We start from the raw sequence: 19,347 nt of genomic DNA, 5'->3' as shown, positions 1-19,347 counted from the left end.
CTACGGTCAAGAAAAATCAAGCACATTTAACAGAGTCATGTGCACTCAAGTATCATCACTGCACAACAAAACTTATATCAGTCCCTCACCCTCTTTATCCTTCTCTTTGTCCTCTTTTTTGCTCTTTTTACTAGAAGACTTGCTCTGGGAGGACTGAGATGTTCCTCCTTGTCCACCACTTGAACCCCCTGATGATAATGAGGAGGAGTTGGCCAGCACCTTGCTACCACATATGGCACATGAGAGCAACTGCAAAAGGACTGGGGAAACACCCTCATCCACTAGGAAACTGACTTGAAGCAGGAAGTACAACACCGCTAAAGAGGAAACAAAAGAACGTATGAAAATGGAAACCGTCATGGTGATATGAACTTCAATTTATGAAAACGAATCGGAATCTACTGACAGTCATCTTTCACGCAAAACTTCTGCCAGTTGATTGTCCTCTGAGTGGCGATTTCAGCACAAGCTTTAAGGTGCTCCATCTGTATTGACAGAGACAACACCAAAATCAGAAGGTAGTGATTAAAACATGCTAGGCCCTTTTAAGGAGACAATAAGATGAAAAGATGAAGTAAGCTCAAAACAAGTGTAACCCTTTACAGGCCACAGATTTAACTCATTGGCTAGACAACTAATCCATTTTGTTTGGGAGAGGGTAGCAATGGATGATCATTGTCAGCCAAAAGGGATTGGACGACTAGCACCAACAATAGTACTCAAACATGAGCATCATAGCCAGGCCTCCCTTTTCAAATGAATTGGATGTTCATTGTTGTCAATTAACAGTTCTATATCATCCCCGCTGACCGACGGAGGGCGGTGCAGAAATCACTGAATGATCCCTTAGCGCATGCACAGTGGGTGTATAAATACCAAAAGGTCACCTGTGACCCCTGCTCGACTCAGAACAGGTATAAGTTCCGGTGTCAACACAGATCCAGTCCCTACAGAAGCTTCTCATATGAGAACGAGGTTTCTTAGCTCTGGCGGTCATACGGGATTCATAGAACTGTAGTTACATTTGTAATTTTTGTTACATTCATATTTTTTTTCTCTATTAACATTTTTATTAATTTATAATTTTAAGATATATAAAATAATGATTATTAATGTGGACAGCACATTTTGGGTCATGTAGGCCACATTTGTTTACAAAAAGTGGACACAATGTCTTTATGAGGCTAAATTTTGTTTTTTTTAATTGTTGACTAAAAGTTAAATGTTGACCACAAGTAATGTAGAACAGTGCTAAACCTCCGTCTTAAATATTTTTTCCAGCCCTTAAAAAAAAAAAAAAAAAAAAAAAAAAAAAAAAACACAAAGAAACAAACTTTTACTCATTGAACAATCTATTCAATAACTGGTTGTTAGGTTTCTTTTGTGGCAAAAAGAAAAACAACAAACAACATTTTTTTTTAATCATCTGTAATTAAAAAAAAACAAACTCAAATTCGTTAAATCGACACAAACGCAAAAAACATGTCTTGTCTACCAAATTAACACTGACCAGGTTGATGAGTGTGTCATACTGCAGAGCTGAGCCAGATGAAGCTGTAACTATGCCCGCCCGCAGGAAGATACCCTGTTCTTCCAGAAGCTTTTTGATGCTGCGCATGTGAGAATCGAGAGTGTGCAGATCCCGCAACTGACGATACTTTTCCTTTGAGCCGCAGATAAAAAGCAGCAGTTTTCTCACTTGCCTCCTGACAAATGGTGTCTGCTGGATCATAAGATACTGAAAACAAAAGATTTTTTTTTTAAAAGAAAATATTATCAAACAGAAAAAGACGCTAGGTTAACCCAAAGTCTTACTTCTGACAAATAGTAGAACCAGGAATGTTCAAAGACAGGAGCAGGGATACGTGGGTTTGTGTCAGCTATCTTTTTGATCTGATACGGTAATCGAAGCACCATTTCAGTGAGCAGCTGCGAATAGGCTTCAAAAACATCAGCTGCATGTCCCTAATAGCAGGAACAAATCAGTTTTAAATTAACAAGTCATCTTCACGTGACATGACTCCATGATTGTATACCTTGACATATTGGCGAAGGAAAAAGGGGCTCATGTCTGGGGGAGAGGAGGATGTGTGTGGGCGAAGGAGCTGGCTCGTGGTCACATTTTCTTCTTCGCCCTGCTGGCTCTTCCAGAACTCCAGCAGGGATTTGAGCACATGGAGGCAGTAGTCAACGGCACCCAAACTCAGCAAGGCGGTTGCCGTCGCGTTGGAAATAAGAGAGGATGACTGGTAGAAACAAAAGAGTGCACACCATGAGTACCAAAAACAAGCATGTGCTCCAACCTCTATGTTTTGGGGGGAAAACCTCTCGAAATTAACATACCTCGGAGGAGGATTTGGAGCCAGATTTGGTTCGAGACATGAAGACACTGAGCAGCCTCATAATGACGAGATGTACTTCATTCATAGCACAACGATCATTCTTTTTTGCAACATCCTGCAGAGGAAAGAGGTAGTTGAGCAAAATATGCGTATATAAGATGCTTTCTCGTAAATAGCCTACTGATACCTTTTTATGCATTCCAAGTTCTGCAATAAGCTGCGCAAGAAGGTCATCCAAGGCACCCTTATCCTTCTCATCCTCCCCATCGAGGTCAGAGGTCAGCATAAGGATAACTTGCATGTAAGGAATGGCTTGAACGCCACCAACATTGTGAAGCTGAGACAAGTGCTGTAGCAGGCGCTCCAGTAACATAAGACGAACCATGTGAAGCCTGATCACAAGACGGTGAATTTTATTTTTTAAATCACATTTCTACAGTACAAGTTGACTAACAAATCTCAAACCAGATTCCTGAGGTTTAACCTGTTGCTTCTGTGGATGTCTCCTTCTGTCTCTCCCTCTCCCTCTGAGCCTTCACCTTCCTGCTGGGCTGTGGTGGTGCTTATAGCGCCGGTGCTGGAGCTTACACTACCTGGACCGGCAGGGTGGCCCTCTACTGTTGTATCCCCATATGCACTGCTGCGTCCTGACACTGTTTTGATAAAAGAGGCAAGTAATTTGAGTAGCGGTTTCAATGGAAAGGATAGCAATTACAATCTATTTATCTAATATGTAGATTTGTCAGGCAACCAGAGTTAAAATCTATGGTTAATTTTTATTTTCTAAATCTGAAATCAAATGTCTGTTTATGAAGCGCCAGAAATGACAAAAACAAGTTTTTATATTGTACATGTGTAGTGTTCCCAAACAATCACCCACCACTGTGCTCTCCTGCAACAGAATCGATAGCAGAACCTCCACTCTCTGAACCCACACTGCCCCCATGCTCAGCTGGTGAGGTCCGTAGTGTGGAGCCATCAGTAGCAGCAGTACTGCCCTCGTCATCAGATGCCGGAGCTGAAATCAAAGCAAGAGCTGTATCACCAAATACAACGCAGTCATCTGGACGATGGCACATTAATTCAAACCATGTCATAATGATCCAAAGCATCCAACACGGAATCAAAAACTAAAAACTTTCTTATAATAGTGTTAGACCATAATAATTTTCCAAGTTGGTCCTATTACCTGATGCTGTGGTGTCTGACAGCGTGCCAGCATCCAGTGATGAGGAGCTTGGAGCTTGCCCAGACAAACCGAGGCTCTGAAGGCCAAGGGCACTACTACTACTCCCTACAATATAGAAAATGCCCATCAATATGCATTTCAACTACTGACCAAGCAATTCAAAACAATGTTTTTAACTTGTTTTTTTCCCCCTACTGACCTTGCTGATCCTGCTGAAGGCTGAGCGCGATTGCTAGCTCCACCATAGTTTCATCATCAGCATCGGGAGGGATGTCCAGCATGGGAGGGAAACCTTCAGCTCCAGCTAGCAATGCTTCCAAAGGGGATGGATTGCCGTTGTTTAGATTCTCTGGGGTCTCCAGGACCATGGATTCGGACTAAAAAAGGCAAATACCGAGGTTAGCTAAATGTCCCTGCATACCAAGAGCTTTGTATCATTTATGAGCTAAATAATTGACAAGTTTGACAGCACATGCACTAGGGATGGGACAATGCACCTAAACTCACAACATGATGCACCTCAATATGCCAGGGTCACGATATCAGAAAAAGGTTTTAAAGAAGAAAAAAAACATAAATGTAATTAAAACTTATTTTTCAATTGCACATGCAAATGCAGTACAGACTTTAGTATAAAACGGCCGCGAAACGCAATGGCGATTGCCAGTCATCCCACATGTTTTGGATTTTCAGGCTGTGAAGACTATTGTAAAGGTAGTGAAATTTAAAAAAATAAATAAACAGTTTAAACACAAACACTGCGGGAAAGCTATTTCTAAATAAAAAAAATACAAAAGTATCCTTATCGCACTTGTTGCATTTTGTTCATACAGTAACACAAGCACATTCATATTTTCTTGAATAGTCATAGAATTGTCAACACTGTTGGCCCCTTGGGCTTCAAGACCACTTCAGAGCAAATGAACCACGATTGGCCATCACTGTTCAATCTCTCACTTCCCTTGGGAGAGACAGACAACATATGTTGCCACTGCTGTTGTCCCCAAATATTGCAAGTTGTGTCTCATGCCTCCCAGCATGCAATGCGAGGATCTAAGTAACTTTCAAGGTTCATGGACTGTGCTAATTATTCCAACAGGTAGTGTTCCAGTTATTTCATTAATTACTAGTTGTGCTATTTAGTTTGTTGTTATGTGGTAGTTTTAGTTTCATTTTGAAAATGTAAGTTTTAATGACCTTTGATTTAATTACCTGCTATTAGTTTTATATCCTTGGTAAATGAGTGGAAGGCTGTTCTTCTGACTCGTCCTCATGAACGCCATAAAATGGCTAGTGGCTACCCGTAGTAAAGTAGCTGGGTCAGTAATATGATTTGAGTATAGTATTTGTGGACTATCCTGCTCAAATCATGTGGCAGTGCATCTAATCATTATATTGCGACATATCATGATGTTTCGAATCGCGATATATCGTCAAACGATATTTGGTCCCATTTGAACAACCCATGTATTATGTCAATGCACATTGTAAATTGAAATCATAATTTGGGTTCATGTAGTAAACTTTAGAAATCTGAATAGAACTGGGTTTTCCTCAGTGCTTTATATACTAGACATTTTCCATTAGTCTAATAAACCTGGTTTCACTTCTGAAATATTCAGGCATGAAAATGGGTCAGGGGTTTAAAAGGTAAGATGGGTGTGGAGGAAATATGTTCCTAAGCGACTAATTTTCTCGCGATTATTAAGCCGACTATTCTTACAATTAGTCGACTGATCTATTTTTTTTTTCTTCCTTTTTTGTTTTTTTTTTTTAAACTAATTTAATAATGAAATTTTTGATGGCGCTTATTAATTTACAAAAACATTTTGGAACACTTAAATTCTTTATTAAAGTAGAAATAAACACATAAATAATAACAATAAATCACAAATAAACGATGAGGTCAAATTAACTAGTGCAAAAGAATGGAATGTAAACAGATTCAGAACACTGACTTCACCTTTCCAAAATGATTCAAAGAATTTAAAAAAAAAATCTAGCAATATTATCATAGAATACTACTATATATAATAGTATTATAATACTTGCCAATCAGATTTTTCATAAAGGGTGTCATTTTAAAGCTATTCTTAGTGCAGAATCTGAATTCTGAAGTATGTAGGATTCTCTCCAGAAAGCAATATTTCTATGACGAACATGACGTGCTTTTATTTTGAAATGTTCACCGGATGTATGATCGTTAAATTGCTAACAGTAAGCTTTAAACTCTGCAAAAAAGGCTGTTTTTGTCATTGCATGTGATGTCATTAATCAATTTTTTTTCATCTTTTTCGTTAGCAAATGCGATTTTTCATGTTTGGAGTGTCACCTTTTAAGCGGAAGTTTGCGTTTTGGAGAAGACTGCCAATGTTTTATGGCAGGCTAAAGTACGGTAGGTTGTCTTTTTCCCCCCATTAGTCTCAATGTAGCAATGCTAATGATGACAGTGTTTAATATATGTGTTTCCTTAGTTTTTATGTCTGCACTTTAATTGTACGTAGGCCTGTCGCGTTAACAAATTTTAGTGTTCGATAATTATTCTCATAAATTATTGCAATATGCGATATTATTGCGCCCCCCCCAATTTTTTTTAACCAATTTACAATAACACAGTGTGAATACAGTATATATTAATAGATCAAGTACACCCATTTAAACGCGATATTGACTCTTAAATTCAAATGTACTTTTTAAGAAATCACAACTAAAAACAATAGACCATGCCTCTTAAGTAAAAAACAACAATATTGATACCATACAGAAACACAGAATAAATAAAATGTGTTTAAAAAAAAAAAAAATGCACTTAATAACTTAAGCATTTAGGCAAATGAAAACTTTTCCCGTCATAGCTTCTGCAATGGTGTTCCATAGGGATGCAACGATACAGTTAAGTCATGGCTCGGTACAAATTTTGATACGGGGGACACGATTTCCGATCCGATTCAATACATTTAATGCTCTGTTAAAAAAAAAAAAAAAAAAAAAATTGTATTTTTATTTCTTTTTTTTTTTTTTTTGCTAACGAGCAAAAATTAAATTGCCATCACATAAACATGCATTTTAGTGCATACTATTTATGTGCTTACTTCTTACTGATATGAAAACAATTTGTATAAAAGTGCTGAGAACAATCTTTACTGTTTGTAAAGTGAGGCAGGGTACACCGTTGATTGCTACAGCTCTCTTAGCAGCTAGGTTAACTACATGAGCAAGACATCCTATTTATGGTCCGAATCCATCTATGTCACGTACTGAATTAACAATATTTGCAACATTATCTATAGTCACTGGTATGGATTGATTTGGCCTTCTTAACCTCATGTGACAAAAAATGACAGTTTCGAATTCTAGTATATGGACTACATGTCCCATAATCACTCTGGGCTCACGTAGCCAATGGCATGGAACGTAGCACATCAAGTTTGCCATTTCATGATATCTAATGTGTGCGTGCAACGCCGCGCAGTAAAAAAGTTAGCAAGCGCCGCTGTAGTCACGACTGCTCATTACTACACAACACCAGCATATGACGGCTTTCATAAACAGGACGAGTTTGAAGCACAGCGCTCTTAATTTCATTCAGCTGTTCGTTGTCAAAGTGAGGTTATTCGTAGCAGCCAAGTCGGTAACAATGTTTTGGTAGACTTCGTTGTAAATATCCAGCGTTGTGCCGAAACATAGCCGCCCCGCGTGAAATGTCACTCCTGACGGGAGCGCCCACACGTCAACAACACTGGCGCGCCATAGATGGTCACAGTCACTCCGGAGCACTGACGCAGCCGGTATAGACCCTACCCACCGACGTCACAAAATCATGTGATCGCTGTATTGTTCCGCCCCTTGTCCGTCATTTTGTGTCTGTATTATCAATGGTCTCAATTGATCGAGCAACTTATAATGCATTTCATGGAAGACCCGGTGCTTTCGGATGCCGTAAACTCACTTGATGCGTTGCATAAAAGGCGTTATGCGGAAAAGCTTCAGTTTATCCATTCGCCAGATCCATATTTGATGCCTAAATCGATGTTTTTCGACCCGCTGTCTTCGCCGTATTTGCCTGACATCTGCTAGCTACCCTGATATTTACAACTATCTTGTCCACACAAAATCAGCCTATTCTCACGAAAGTTTGTAAAACTTTAAGAGCTTGGAGGCTTATAAATACTTCGTTGCTGGTTGGGTGAAACGGGTCCTCGTCCACGAAAATTCGGCAGGAATCTATCTTGTGCTTGGAAAGGTGAGTTACGAAATTTTCAATTCAAAATCTTTTGTTCTTGCTAACATCCACTGTCAAGTCTAATGTATTTCATGTCATTTGTCAATGGAGCTAGGGCTTTTAATGTTTATATGGTTTAGCGATAGCACTCTCACTACATACATACGTGTATGTTGTTGGCGATTAGCCTAGCGATGATCTTAATTGTGGTTGTCAGCCCAAAACCCTCTAAATATATATTAAATGCATCTTACCAGATATAAAATGACTACTACATAATCTGTGGTAATCATTTGGAGCCCAGTTTTCTCGTCGAATTGCAGCAGCACATCTCGTTCTCTCCTCTCCGGGTCTCTCGGAATACGGTACAACTTCAAGTCTCTCCGTCTATCTTCTCTGTTATTGCAACCGACCGCCACACACGCCTTCACCATTTTGATTATTAATGTTAACGAGCAGAAAAACGCGCCGTAAATAGGAGGAATGTACGTAGCCGTAACAGGTAAACACGATGTGTTGACGGACAATTGGGCGGTACCAGTCAGGAGGACGGAGTTGTGACGTCACGTGGGTAGGGTCTATACGTTGAACAATAGGATATAATGGGAACGATTGGCTCCGGCGCTAGTTTTTGCCGGACCTGGAACGAAGATGCATTTTGCGCAGTTGGTAACGAGGAATCCGAACTTTTAACAGCACGTCTGCCGCACGCGCGCACGCACGTGCACGCGAGGCGATAAATCGCAGCGGAAAAATTACCGCCTTCATTTTTATATATCGCGCGATAAATGGAATTATTGCATATTGCGACAGGCTTAATTGTACGTGTTGATGACCAAGAAACATCTGTGAAAAGAACTGGAGTCTCATATGCCATCAACACACACGTGTACACGCAAGCACAAATGTATGCACACACGCACACGACAATAAAACACAGCTGTGAAAATTACCACCCACATTTTTATTTACCGTGTGATAAATGCATATCGCGACAGGCTGAGCAAGTTCAATAAAACATGCCGTTAGTTAGATGGACTTACAATCTGCCAGCTTGTGACGGCACTTTAGGTGTTCATTCACAGCCGACCTACAGCCAAGCTTGGCATTGAAGAGACAGAACACAACAGTGTACCCTCCTTTGTTTCGTTGAAATAAGTCAATGTTTTGGCCACTCTGGTGCGCTTTTTTTGGCTTTGTGTCGCTTTTCCCTGCATACCAAGCATCCTACGTTAAAAAAATCTCCCAAAACCCCCACCCCCACCTAAAAATGTTCTCCTTGGATCTACACAATTCACCTAGGTCAGTCACCCTTTTTGACTTCAAAACGGCAAATTTTGCCGAAAAGTGAGATTTTCATGCCTGAATATGACTGTTTTTTAAATACATAAACATTATGTTGGTCATCAAAACAACCAACGATTTATACATGAAAATAGTTCAAATTGTTAGGAGAGTGCCGAAACATTTTCATACCCCCGCATTTAAACCACGTCTGGTAATACTGTTGAAAGCGCAATGGCGACATCTTACGGCCGATTATTTGAACAAATCTATCCCAGCTTTGTTCCACTACACAGAACAGCATTGTATTTTTGTTTGTTAAAACCACATTTCAAGATTGCCTTTTTGTAAGACTACATTTAAGTAGTGTAAATAAATGGCTTACAATAACAAATAATAGTCATAATTTCAATACTCCTATCACGCCCCCAAGCCCCTAAAAAACGGTGGGCTGCCAGAGGACGTTGCAAGTATTCTGGGGTAAACCCTGGAATAAATAATCACTTCTTTTTTCTCACCACCATCTCAAAGTCGCCATGGTCCACTTCATTCTGTTCCTGACTGTCCGGTCTAACCTCCTCTCCACTGGTGAGCACAGATGACTGCATTTTGTCTTCTGCATCATCATCATCGTCATCATCTTTGTCTCCTAATAAAGAAAAGACTCAGCAATTAGCCCTTTATAGATCAAGAGACCATTTCTGATCATTAAAAAAGATTAAAGACCTGGCGTCCACATGTCTGCACATCACAATTTGGGTCATGTAGGCCACACACTTCAATATTGTGGCCAACATAACCCAAAATGTTTTGTCCACGTATATGGATGTCAGGTCTCAATTCTCACTATAGAAATATTTTTTTTACTTGCTACTCATTATTTTTATTTTATGAAAAAAATAGACCAATGAGGTGATAAAATAAACACAGAAATGCTCTGGCTACGGCCTCCAATAACACCAATATTGATCTTTTTTTTTGGGTGATTTTTTGTTGTTGTTTTTATAAATGCCATAGCGTTTAAGTCATGGCATGCCATTGACAATGATAGACATAATTCATTTAAACTCGGAGGACTAGCTGAGAATGCTCATTTTTGACTTTTGCAATGTCCAAGATACATGTTAAATCAGTCTGGTCTTCTGTGGTTTCAACTGGATTTTCCACAAATCAAAGAATGTGCGGGAGGATTGGGGAGCAACAGCGAATCTTTTTTTACACCCCCCGTAGTTTTGGAAGGTGTTGTGCTTTCTTGTTTTTTTTCCTCATATACACGATGAAGAAGTTGCTATGGGACACTCGATAGCACGTTTTTCCAGCATCCTATTGCTTGTATGTTCGAAGAGTGAGAATATCTATCTATGCCTAGTTTTCTCACAAAAAATGCAGTTATTGGAGCGCTCATTTGCATAAATGTTTGAGAACTACACATTGACTACAACCGAAAGTCGCATCTGTGCTTTTATGACAGGTAAATTCATATTCAGTCTGAGCTTGTTAGCCCCACCTCTAGCATTGATTTTGAAATCAGCCCAAACCACAGAAGACCAGACTGACTTGCCATGTACATGGCAAAAGTCAAGTTGGCTTGCCAGTCTAATTTTTCAGTGCCAATGATAGTGCAAGACTTCCAATTAATTTTGACTGAGAGGGCTAGCAGCAATCATTCTCTATCACAGTCATTTAGCACTGCCAATGGCAGCCAGAATTGAATGAGTGCCCTATAAAATGTAAAGGAAGCCAAATGTTTTTCTGACACATATTATTCCAAATTATAAAATTATATAGTAGATGCAAGAATTATTACGTAAATGTGGCAAAAATATACCTATGGGTGTGTTGGAGCGTGGGGGAGATGGAATAGTAACGTGGCGACGTTTGTTTCGTGGTCGAAGCACTCTGATCAGTGCCTGCTTACAAGCAAAGCTCACGGCTGTGTCCTGAAATGAACCATCAGTGGGCACATTTAATACAGGCAAAATACTATAAAATTTCTTGAGCACTCCAGGGGAATGTTTTTGATAAACTGACAATGTACTTACAGGGCAGAGTAACATTTGCATGTAGATTTTCGAGGCCACATTGATGTAATCAAGCTCACAGGTGCAGTATGCATGGATTATATCCACTAAAGCATTTACTGTTGCCTCCACATGAGTGAGTCCTTTGAGGGACATAAGGATGCATAGCATTACATTGAGTCATGTTTTCATCTCCAAAATCACCATTTACTGCCCTTTATGATGGTACCAGTAAAATTATTAACTGTTATATTGAAAATGTGCACTTACCAGGCAGGCACGCAGGAGCAAGAAAGGCATTTTTTGGTTTGAGGGAATGAAGTTTCCAGAAGTTACTCATCAGTTGTGTGATGAAATTGTGGCTTTCAATTTCCACATTTTTCTGCCCATCGTCTGTCATATCTGGATGGTGGGGGGACAAAACAGTCAAATTTTCATATACCTAAAAAATACTTCAACAATTTGAACATAAACTAGACAGCATCTCACCAGAGTCTTGTTGAAGTAATTTGGATTCGGTAAAATGCACCAAATTGTTGGGTCTCATGATGGCAATGGAACGGGCAGTGATTACAAGTCTCTGAAAAACATCAGGGTCGAGTTCTTTGCCCTCCCGACTGCAGCTGTTCAAACACTGAACCGCATTACTTAGCAGTGATTGGTCCTGGGGATGGAAAGTAGATGGAAAAGTTAATAGCTTCTTCAAGTGTTGTTTTTGGCAGCCTTTAGAATTTTCGTCTTGGATTTGGACGAAAATACTTTTTAGTCTTAATTGTAATTTAGTCATTTCAAAAAGTGTTCGTCCTCTTCTAGTTTTCGTTGACGAAACCTCAAAATTGTTTTAGTCAACAATCAAAATATTTTCATCTGTAAAATTCAAACGTTTTAATACAAAAGGCTTCCAACAAGTTCGCATGAATATTGACAGACGAGCACGTATTGTAGCCTTGACAAGACAAGGCCAACTTTGTGACTGTAATACACACTCAGCAGGAAAACAGTACATTATTTTCAATTAATTATACCCAACGAGTAAGCTACGAACTGTATGTGGGGGAAAGACAAAAAAAAAAAAAAAAAAAAGTTGATCATCACTAAAGTTGATGCTAATGCTAAGGCGAATGCTATGCTAATGCGAAAAGGTACATTTAATGTGTGACGATCACTCAGCATAGATCTTTAAAGGTGCTTTCAAAAATTAGCAATCACTCTTGCACTACTTTCAAATGGGCAAGTTGAGTGAAGTGTCTTGGCCAAGGACCCAAAGAGAATGTGCAGAAACAGAAGCCAGTATTTGAACCCTGTGCCTCGACACTCTGATTTCTCTACTCAGCAACCACAAAACTACATACTCGTAGTTCAGGAATGTCCAAAATGGTCCTCAAGGGCCGTTGTGGGTCTTGGTTTTTGTTCCTACCATTTGAGCACAGACAGTTTAACCAATCAAGTTTCTGCTAAACCAAGCAGCACATGACTGCAATCAACTGATTACACTTGTAAGACACCAGATTGGTGAAAAGGTGTCATCTTGTTTTGTTGGAATGAAATCCAGCACCCAGTGCGGCCCTATGTTGAATAATCTGGACAACCCTGTCGTAGTTGGATCCTCTTGTTTTAGAAGATTACCAATTGACGCCTCAAATATTATTACTGTCATAAATGTTTTGGTCTACCTTGTGGTTGTGATAGGCAGTACGACTGGTGTGCAGACTGGCAAGGAGTCCCTTCGTTTGCTGCTGAACACCTGCTGGGGTTGGCATTGACAGGAGTAAAGTGGCCAGCTCCAATGCAGCAGCCTTGTTCTTTTCCTGTATAAAGGCAATGATTATTCAAGTTCCCTTTTAGTGACTTTTTATTCAAATGTTTCGGTACTTCAATGCTACATTATACTGTATATAATTTACCTTTTCATTCGAGGATCCAACAGCAAAGCAGCTTTCCAGAGCTTCCAGAGCACTTACCACAAGCCTGCAATTAAAAGTACATATCACACCCACTGCTAGTTTTGAGTTGTCCAAAAAGTGAATTATGTGCAAAGGTCAAACTACTCTGAACTGCAAAAAGTACGTCACACAGGAAGAATGTATCAGAAAAAAATGGCGTGTAGCATTTTCACAGACTCAGGCATGGACACACAAACAGGCACACATGCACAAAAACGTACAAGACGAGCAGAGAAAGGGCTGTTACTAACCGGTCCAAGGTGGATAAGGACTCAGTTTCACAACTTTTTATTGTACATTTGGGAGCAAAAGAAAAAAAGAAAAAAAAAGTGTGAGGATCACAGAAACGAACAAGTGAAAATAAACAACTCTGCTAAAAACAAATGACACATGCAAGAAAGATGACTTTGCTGTAGCCATGCACTATTTACTCAAAGGAGAACCCCACCACCAGTAATTAAAACAGCTCAAGCTTAAAGGTTAGACTCATGGAAAACATGAAAAATGTACAGTATATAACCATTATCAGAAATGAACAGTAAAATTGTCCTGGCACTACAGAATCGATATACAATTGGAAGATGGATATTGCTCCATCTTGAGTTGACTTGCTTATATTGTCCAGATCTATTCTAAGTACAGATATCACAGTATGAAGAATAATAGAAAACCTAAAAATAAAGACAGTAACCCAAAATCTAAGTGATGGTCATTCACATAATTACTACAAAAAATGCACAAATGCTGATATAAATGAAGTCATACCTCTCCAGCACAGAGCCACTAGTCGTGGATGGTGTGACAACATCGCCATCAGAGGGACCATTGCTCTGGTTAAGGTTGGGACTGCAGACATTATTTACAGAGGCTGAAGAGAAGTCCTCTGGTGGTTCCTCAGGCCAACCAAACTGCTCTTTAGTTTTGCCATAGATCTTGACTGAATCCAACATGGTAACTCCAGACGGGTCAACCGAAGCTCCAACTGACACGGAAAAGGAAGTCAAAACAACATTTTATTCAGCACTGAAAATGATAACAGGTTTGGTGCAAAACACACATTCCCCCCCAAAACCCAACTTCACTTAATTACTAATTGCTGTGCTTTTAGTCGATGTAGGGGAAAATTCCTGGTAAAAAATTCACTTACTGAAAATTGAAAGCTTCTTGTCAGCCTGTAATGCTTCTTCTCTGGTGAAAGGGAAGTCAAACCAGCGTGCTCTTGTCAGATTTATCTGCATGGTGCGGCCAAAAACTTCAACATAAGAGGGCGCCCTCTCAATGGCCTGAGTACCAACTTGCACTCGCATGCCAGTCATAACCATTGAACTGTTGTTGTTCACCGCTTCCACAGTGAAACCCCCAGACTAGGTGCAAAGAAAAAAGAATATGAATAGTTGAATCCTTCTTATACGGCAAGGGGGGAGGGGGCTCGACACTAACGCTATCTTGTCTTCACTGAGCCTACCTTTGTATTAGCCACATACATCCCAGTAGAATTGAGTCTGTGTTTAATCTGCTGTCCATTATAGACCTGCAGCAAGTCATTGCCTCCAAACTCCACCTCAGTCAGTTGCTGGTTGTGTTCAAAAAAGTCTACTGGGAAAGTTACCTGACTGGATGTTCGGGTTGCTAAAAAACAAATACACAACATGGAAATTAGATTCTTAAAGATGTTGATAATAATTTTCCGAGTAATTAAAGGACCTATAACATCTAAATGTTCATATTATTCCTAAAAAGCATGCTTTTGTATTTTGGCCTAAGAAAAATTAAACTGGCATTTATTTTCAATAATAGTCATCTGTTTTGGGACCAATCCAGAAATAACTGTATACAATTCAGAATTTGTCATGATTGTTTGTTTATGTTTAAAGCATGAACAGACCACCAAATCTGGTTGCTTGATTTGTTATTAACACAAAAATTTGCAGAAGCTTACTGGCTGCTGCAGCTTTGCGCTTGCGGACAGGTTTCATAATATTGATGCCACAGCTGGGCTGTAGTGAGGGCTGGAGCCAGTAAGAAGTGTTGTCTACATTGGCCATGTAGATTCGCAGGCTTCCGTCCTCACAGAGAAGAATCATGGTCGTGCGTTGTTGTTCATTACTGGCAGTGTGTCGGATTGCTACCATGTCTTGGATCTACAAGAGAACGTATTAGGTGATACAAAAACATATTGTGGTAGTACAAAAAGGTAGATAGACAAGTGATTTTTACAGCTACATACCAATATATATTACTAAGTAACAAATAGGCAATGCCCTTACCTTAGCTTTGGCTGGCAAAGTTTTAATTTCTTGAATAAGGAAGGTGTCGGGCTTAACCATAATAACGAGTGGAATGCCCGTTGTCTGCTGCACACAGCATACCAGCCCTGGGTGGTTCATGACCTCAGACCACTGGCAAAGGGCCGGTGACATTTTATTGCTGCTGCCATTGGAGCTGTTCAGGGCAAACATACCAATTAACGGCTAAAATAGCCAGGGCAATTTAATAACTGTAAAGATGCACCGATGAATCTGGGCCGATTTAATCCATTTTGGGTGATCAGTGACCGATCAATCACTTAAAATACAGATCTTGTCTGCCAATCGCGTCTCGAGTTAGTTAGCTACATTAGGCCATGATTATTAACAAAAGCATAGTTTGCAACAAGTGCACTTGTTGAGTAGTTTCATACTTTCACAACCCCAATATGTTCACGATTGCAATATCTGTTGCCACTTTAATATGGCTGGAGTGAAATTTCCATATAGCCACTGTTTGTTAATTGTCATTTGGCTGCTACTTAGATGGCTTCATTGTGTTTTTTGAGTGAATTTAATCAGTTTTGTGAAAGCTAACATTTAAACTGTTCCAGCACTAAAAGGAATCAAGCCTTACAGAACTGATATTTAGTTGTTCTCTTCTCAAGAAAATTAATTTAGCAATTTCCTTAAACCTTGAGATTTTCTTTTTGCTACATTAGAAAAAACAGAGACAAAAATCAAGATCGGCAGGGTAGCCTTTTCAAAAACCGACTCAAAATATATATACACAGCAAAACAACAACAAATAGAGCTCAATAATAGGGAAAACCATACCTTTTGACATGGATGGGAAATAGTCTCTGGACATCAGTAGTGCTGCGACTCACTGTGGCAGCAAAAGACTTTCCTTGGCTGTAGCTGAAGAAAAGCATCTGGAGAACATGGGAGTAATAGACTGACACCCCTCCTCCAGCAACCTGACCGTTGCTGTCCTAAAAAGGAAAAAATAAAAAAAGAAGCATTCAAGCAAATTTTGCTTCTATTTTTGATATTACTAATATACAAGTAGAGATAATGTTCTTTTAATTGTATATTTCTGTATGCCATCCCTTACCTTCAGGTCTTCATGGCTTATCTCTAACACATTTGTGACATAGAACGGCCCATGTTGAGCACTACTGGATTCATCCATGACCTGGGTATATATGTAACCCGCAGAAGACATGATGACAATGATGTTCTTTCCCTCTTCATTGAAAAGAAAGGTAGCATCACGAATCTTGGAACTTGGCAGTAGGAAGTAGTACATGGGACTCAATGCATCCACAGATAAGTCATAAATCTATGGGAGAAACATTGAAAATGACCAATACAAATCTGTCTCCAAGGAACTAGAACAGGTACTTTATATGCAATGCGCACCTTTACGAAATCAGCAGTGATGATAGCTAGCTCAGTTTGCGAGCCTGGCAACCAAATGGCTTTAATGATGAAGTTGCCCGTAGCTAGTTGCGGGTGCAGCACCAGATGATCCGACACAGAGCCTGTGCTGCTAAAGGTGAGCACATGGCAATCCTCAAACAAAGCAAAAAGATAGAACATCAAACAAGGGTAAAATTCCAAAATCGTATAAAACAGCTTACTCATAATAAATTGATGCCAAGTATACCTCAAAAATCTAATGGGAAATTAACCCTTGATAGAGTAAAGTGTTATTAGGGGCCACAACCAAACTGTTTGGTTTTATTGAATTTGTTATGTTTTTATTAACATTTTTCTCAATTCACAATTGTATTAATTCCCAGGAAATATATAAAAATTATGATAAACAAAAAAAAATTGGTATTTGAGACATGGTGTCCACATATGTAGACTTCAGATTTTGGGTCATAAAGGTCACACTGGTATATCAAATGTTAATATCGTGGCTTACATGACCCAAAATGTGATGTCCACAAATGTGGACGCCACGCCTTTACGGGTAAAGTCTTTGTTTAATTTACTAAAAATCGTCTCGAGTCAAGGGCGTTTTACCCTTGTGCCAGCCCGGTGTGAAAGGGTGCCACAGCATCATTGTGTATGTAGGAGGGGGCTTTAAGGCGAAAGTGAGAGTTGGCAGTCGTTTTGAATGAAGCTGCAAGTCTTGTGTAAATTTTAGCCGAGGGATTGGAGAAGTGTTTTATTTTCGAGTCTTCTTTTCGGAGTGTTCCCGCACTGACGTCAACGACACATCCAATATATAAACACTCCATCCCACGTTCTCTGTATGTGTCTGTGCTCTGTCTTATGAGCCACGATCCACTTCTCCCCCAACTGGAGCATTCTTGATCAATTTTTCTAGACAAAGAGAGCAGGGACAGAAGAACCTGCTTGCCCCGGCAGTACTAATCTGGCTGGGTATACAATGGATTCCTGGGGCAAGTGGAAGATGGTATGCCTGTCGAATCTGTATGTCAAGGATGTGGAAGATGCCTATCGGAGTGGACTCCTGGTGGTGGGATTCATGCAGATTTGAGTTGGTGGAACCCTGGCCTACCGCTATTTTTGAAGGGTGTTGGCCAAATATAGGTGTCAGATTGGCTCAGTATTGGCAGAACATATCTCGAAAAAAATCGGATCGGAAGTAAAAAAAAATCAGCATCGGCAAATCCCTAATGCCAACTAGATGTGAACGGGGAGCCTGGCATGTGAGAGGCTAGAAAAGCCACGGAAAATTAAACGGATTGTATTTACTTTAAGCCTGTCGCAATATGCAATAATTCCATTTATCGCGCGATATATAAAAATGAAGGCGGTAATTTTTCCGCTGCGATTTATCCTCACGTGCACGTGCGTGCGCGCGTGCGGCAGACGTGCTGTTAAAAGTTCGTTACCAACTGCGCAAAATGCATCTTCGTTCCAGGTCCGACAAAAACTAGCGCCGGAGCCAATCGTTCCCATTATATCCTATTGTTCAACGTTTACCGGCCGCGTCAGTGCTCAGGAGTGACTGTGGACCATCTATGGCGCGCCGGTGTTGTTGACGTGTGGGCGCTCCCGTCAGGAGTGACATTTCACGCGGGGCGGCTATTTTTCGGCACAACGCTGGATATTTACAACGAAGTCTGCCAAAACATTGTTACCGACTTGGCTGCAACGAATAACCTCACTTTGACAAAGAACAGCTGAATGAAATTAAGAGAGCTGTGCTTCAAACTCGTCCTGTTTATGAAAGTCGTCATATGCTGGTGTTGTGTAGTAATGAGCAGACGTGAATTCAGCGGCGCTTGCTAACTTTTTTAATGCGCGGTTGCGCGCACACACTAGATATCATGAAAAGGCAAACTAGATGTGCTACGTCCCATGCCATTGGCTACGTGAGCCCAGAGTGATTATGGGACATGTAGTCCATATACTACATCGATGAATTCTAAACTGTCATTTGTCACATGAGGTTAAGAAGGCCAAATCAATCCATACCAGTGACTATAGATAATGTTGCAAATATTGTTAATTCAGTACGTGACACAGATGGATTCGGACCATAAATAGGATGTCTTGCTCATGTAGTAAACCTAGCTGCTAAGAGAGCTGTAGCAATCAACGGTGTGCCCTGCCTCACTTTACAAAGAGTAAAGATTGTTCTCAGCACTTTTATACAATTTTTTTCTCATATCAGTAAGAAGTAAGCACGTAAATATTATCCACTAAAATTCATGTTTATATGATGGCAATTTAATTTTTGCTCGTTAGCAGAAAAAAAAAAAAAAAGAAGCAAAAAATACAATTGTTATTTTTTTTTTTTTTTTTTTACAGAGCATTAAATGTATTGAATCGGATCGAAAATCGTGTCCCCCGTATCAAAATTCGTACCGAACCATGACTTAACTGTATCGTTGCATCCCTATGGAACACCATTGCAGAAGCTATGACGGGAAAAGTTTTCATTTTCCTAAATGCTTAAGTTATTAAGTGCAAATTTTTTTTTTAAACACATTTTACTTATTCTGAGTTTCTGTGCGGTATCAATATTGTTGTTTTTTACTTAAGAGGCAGGGTCTATTGTTTTTAGTTGTGATTTCTTAAAAACTATATTTGAATTTAAGAGTAAATATTTA

General features: G+C 39.7%; 1 protein-coding gene across 9 annotated transcripts in view; it reads right to left on the bottom strand.

The window, feature by feature from the left end:
• Positions 1-19,347, bottom strand: part of ubr4 (ubiquitin protein ligase E3 component n-recognin 4) — an 80,881-nt gene that overhangs the window by 15,475 nt on the left and 46,059 nt on the right. For 7 of the 9 annotated variants that reach the window (XM_057822837.1, XM_057822870.1, XM_057822845.1 and 4 more), the window contains 27 exons: positions 16,673-16,825; positions 16,365-16,592; positions 16,085-16,242; positions 15,269-15,443; positions 14,941-15,142; positions 14,467-14,630; positions 14,149-14,365; positions 13,767-13,983; positions 13,253-13,285; positions 12,963-13,026; positions 12,732-12,866; positions 11,548-11,722; positions 11,329-11,460; positions 11,080-11,201; positions 10,866-10,977; positions 9,556-9,686; positions 3,731-3,908; positions 3,532-3,636; positions 3,223-3,360; positions 2,827-2,995; positions 2,530-2,734; positions 2,344-2,457; positions 2,037-2,246; positions 1,816-1,965; positions 1,511-1,738; positions 407-485; positions 90-317 (listed from right to left, as the gene is read on the bottom strand). In XM_057822837.1, the coding sequence (XP_057678820.1) occupies positions 90-317; positions 407-485; positions 1,511-1,738; positions 1,816-1,965; positions 2,037-2,246; positions 2,344-2,457; positions 2,530-2,734; positions 2,827-2,995; positions 3,223-3,360; positions 3,532-3,636; positions 3,731-3,908; positions 9,556-9,686; positions 10,866-10,977; positions 11,080-11,201; positions 11,329-11,460; positions 11,548-11,722; positions 12,732-12,866; positions 12,963-13,026; positions 13,253-13,285; positions 13,767-13,983; positions 14,149-14,365; positions 14,467-14,630; positions 14,941-15,142; positions 15,269-15,443; positions 16,085-16,242; positions 16,365-16,592; positions 16,673-16,825 (4,222 nt within the window). The remainder of the gene's footprint in view (positions 1-89; positions 318-406; positions 486-1,510; positions 1,739-1,815; positions 1,966-2,036; positions 2,247-2,343; positions 2,458-2,529; positions 2,735-2,826; positions 2,996-3,222; positions 3,361-3,531; positions 3,637-3,730; positions 3,909-9,555; positions 9,687-10,865; positions 10,978-11,079; positions 11,202-11,328; positions 11,461-11,547; positions 11,723-12,731; positions 12,867-12,962; positions 13,027-13,252; positions 13,286-13,766; positions 13,984-14,148; positions 14,366-14,466; positions 14,631-14,940; positions 15,143-15,268; positions 15,444-16,084; positions 16,243-16,364; positions 16,593-16,672; positions 16,826-19,347) is intronic. The other 2 variants (XM_057822860.1, XM_057822904.1) reach the window with 1 other exon arrangement.

Source organism: Corythoichthys intestinalis, chromosome 2, assembly GCF_030265065.1.
Source record: "Corythoichthys intestinalis isolate RoL2023-P3 chromosome 2, ASM3026506v1, whole genome shotgun sequence".
NCBI lineage: Eukaryota > Metazoa > Chordata > Actinopteri > Syngnathiformes > Syngnathidae > Corythoichthys > Corythoichthys intestinalis.
The sequence above is the reverse complement of the archived record's forward strand: the minus strand, read 5'-3'. Positions and strand labels throughout refer to the sequence as shown.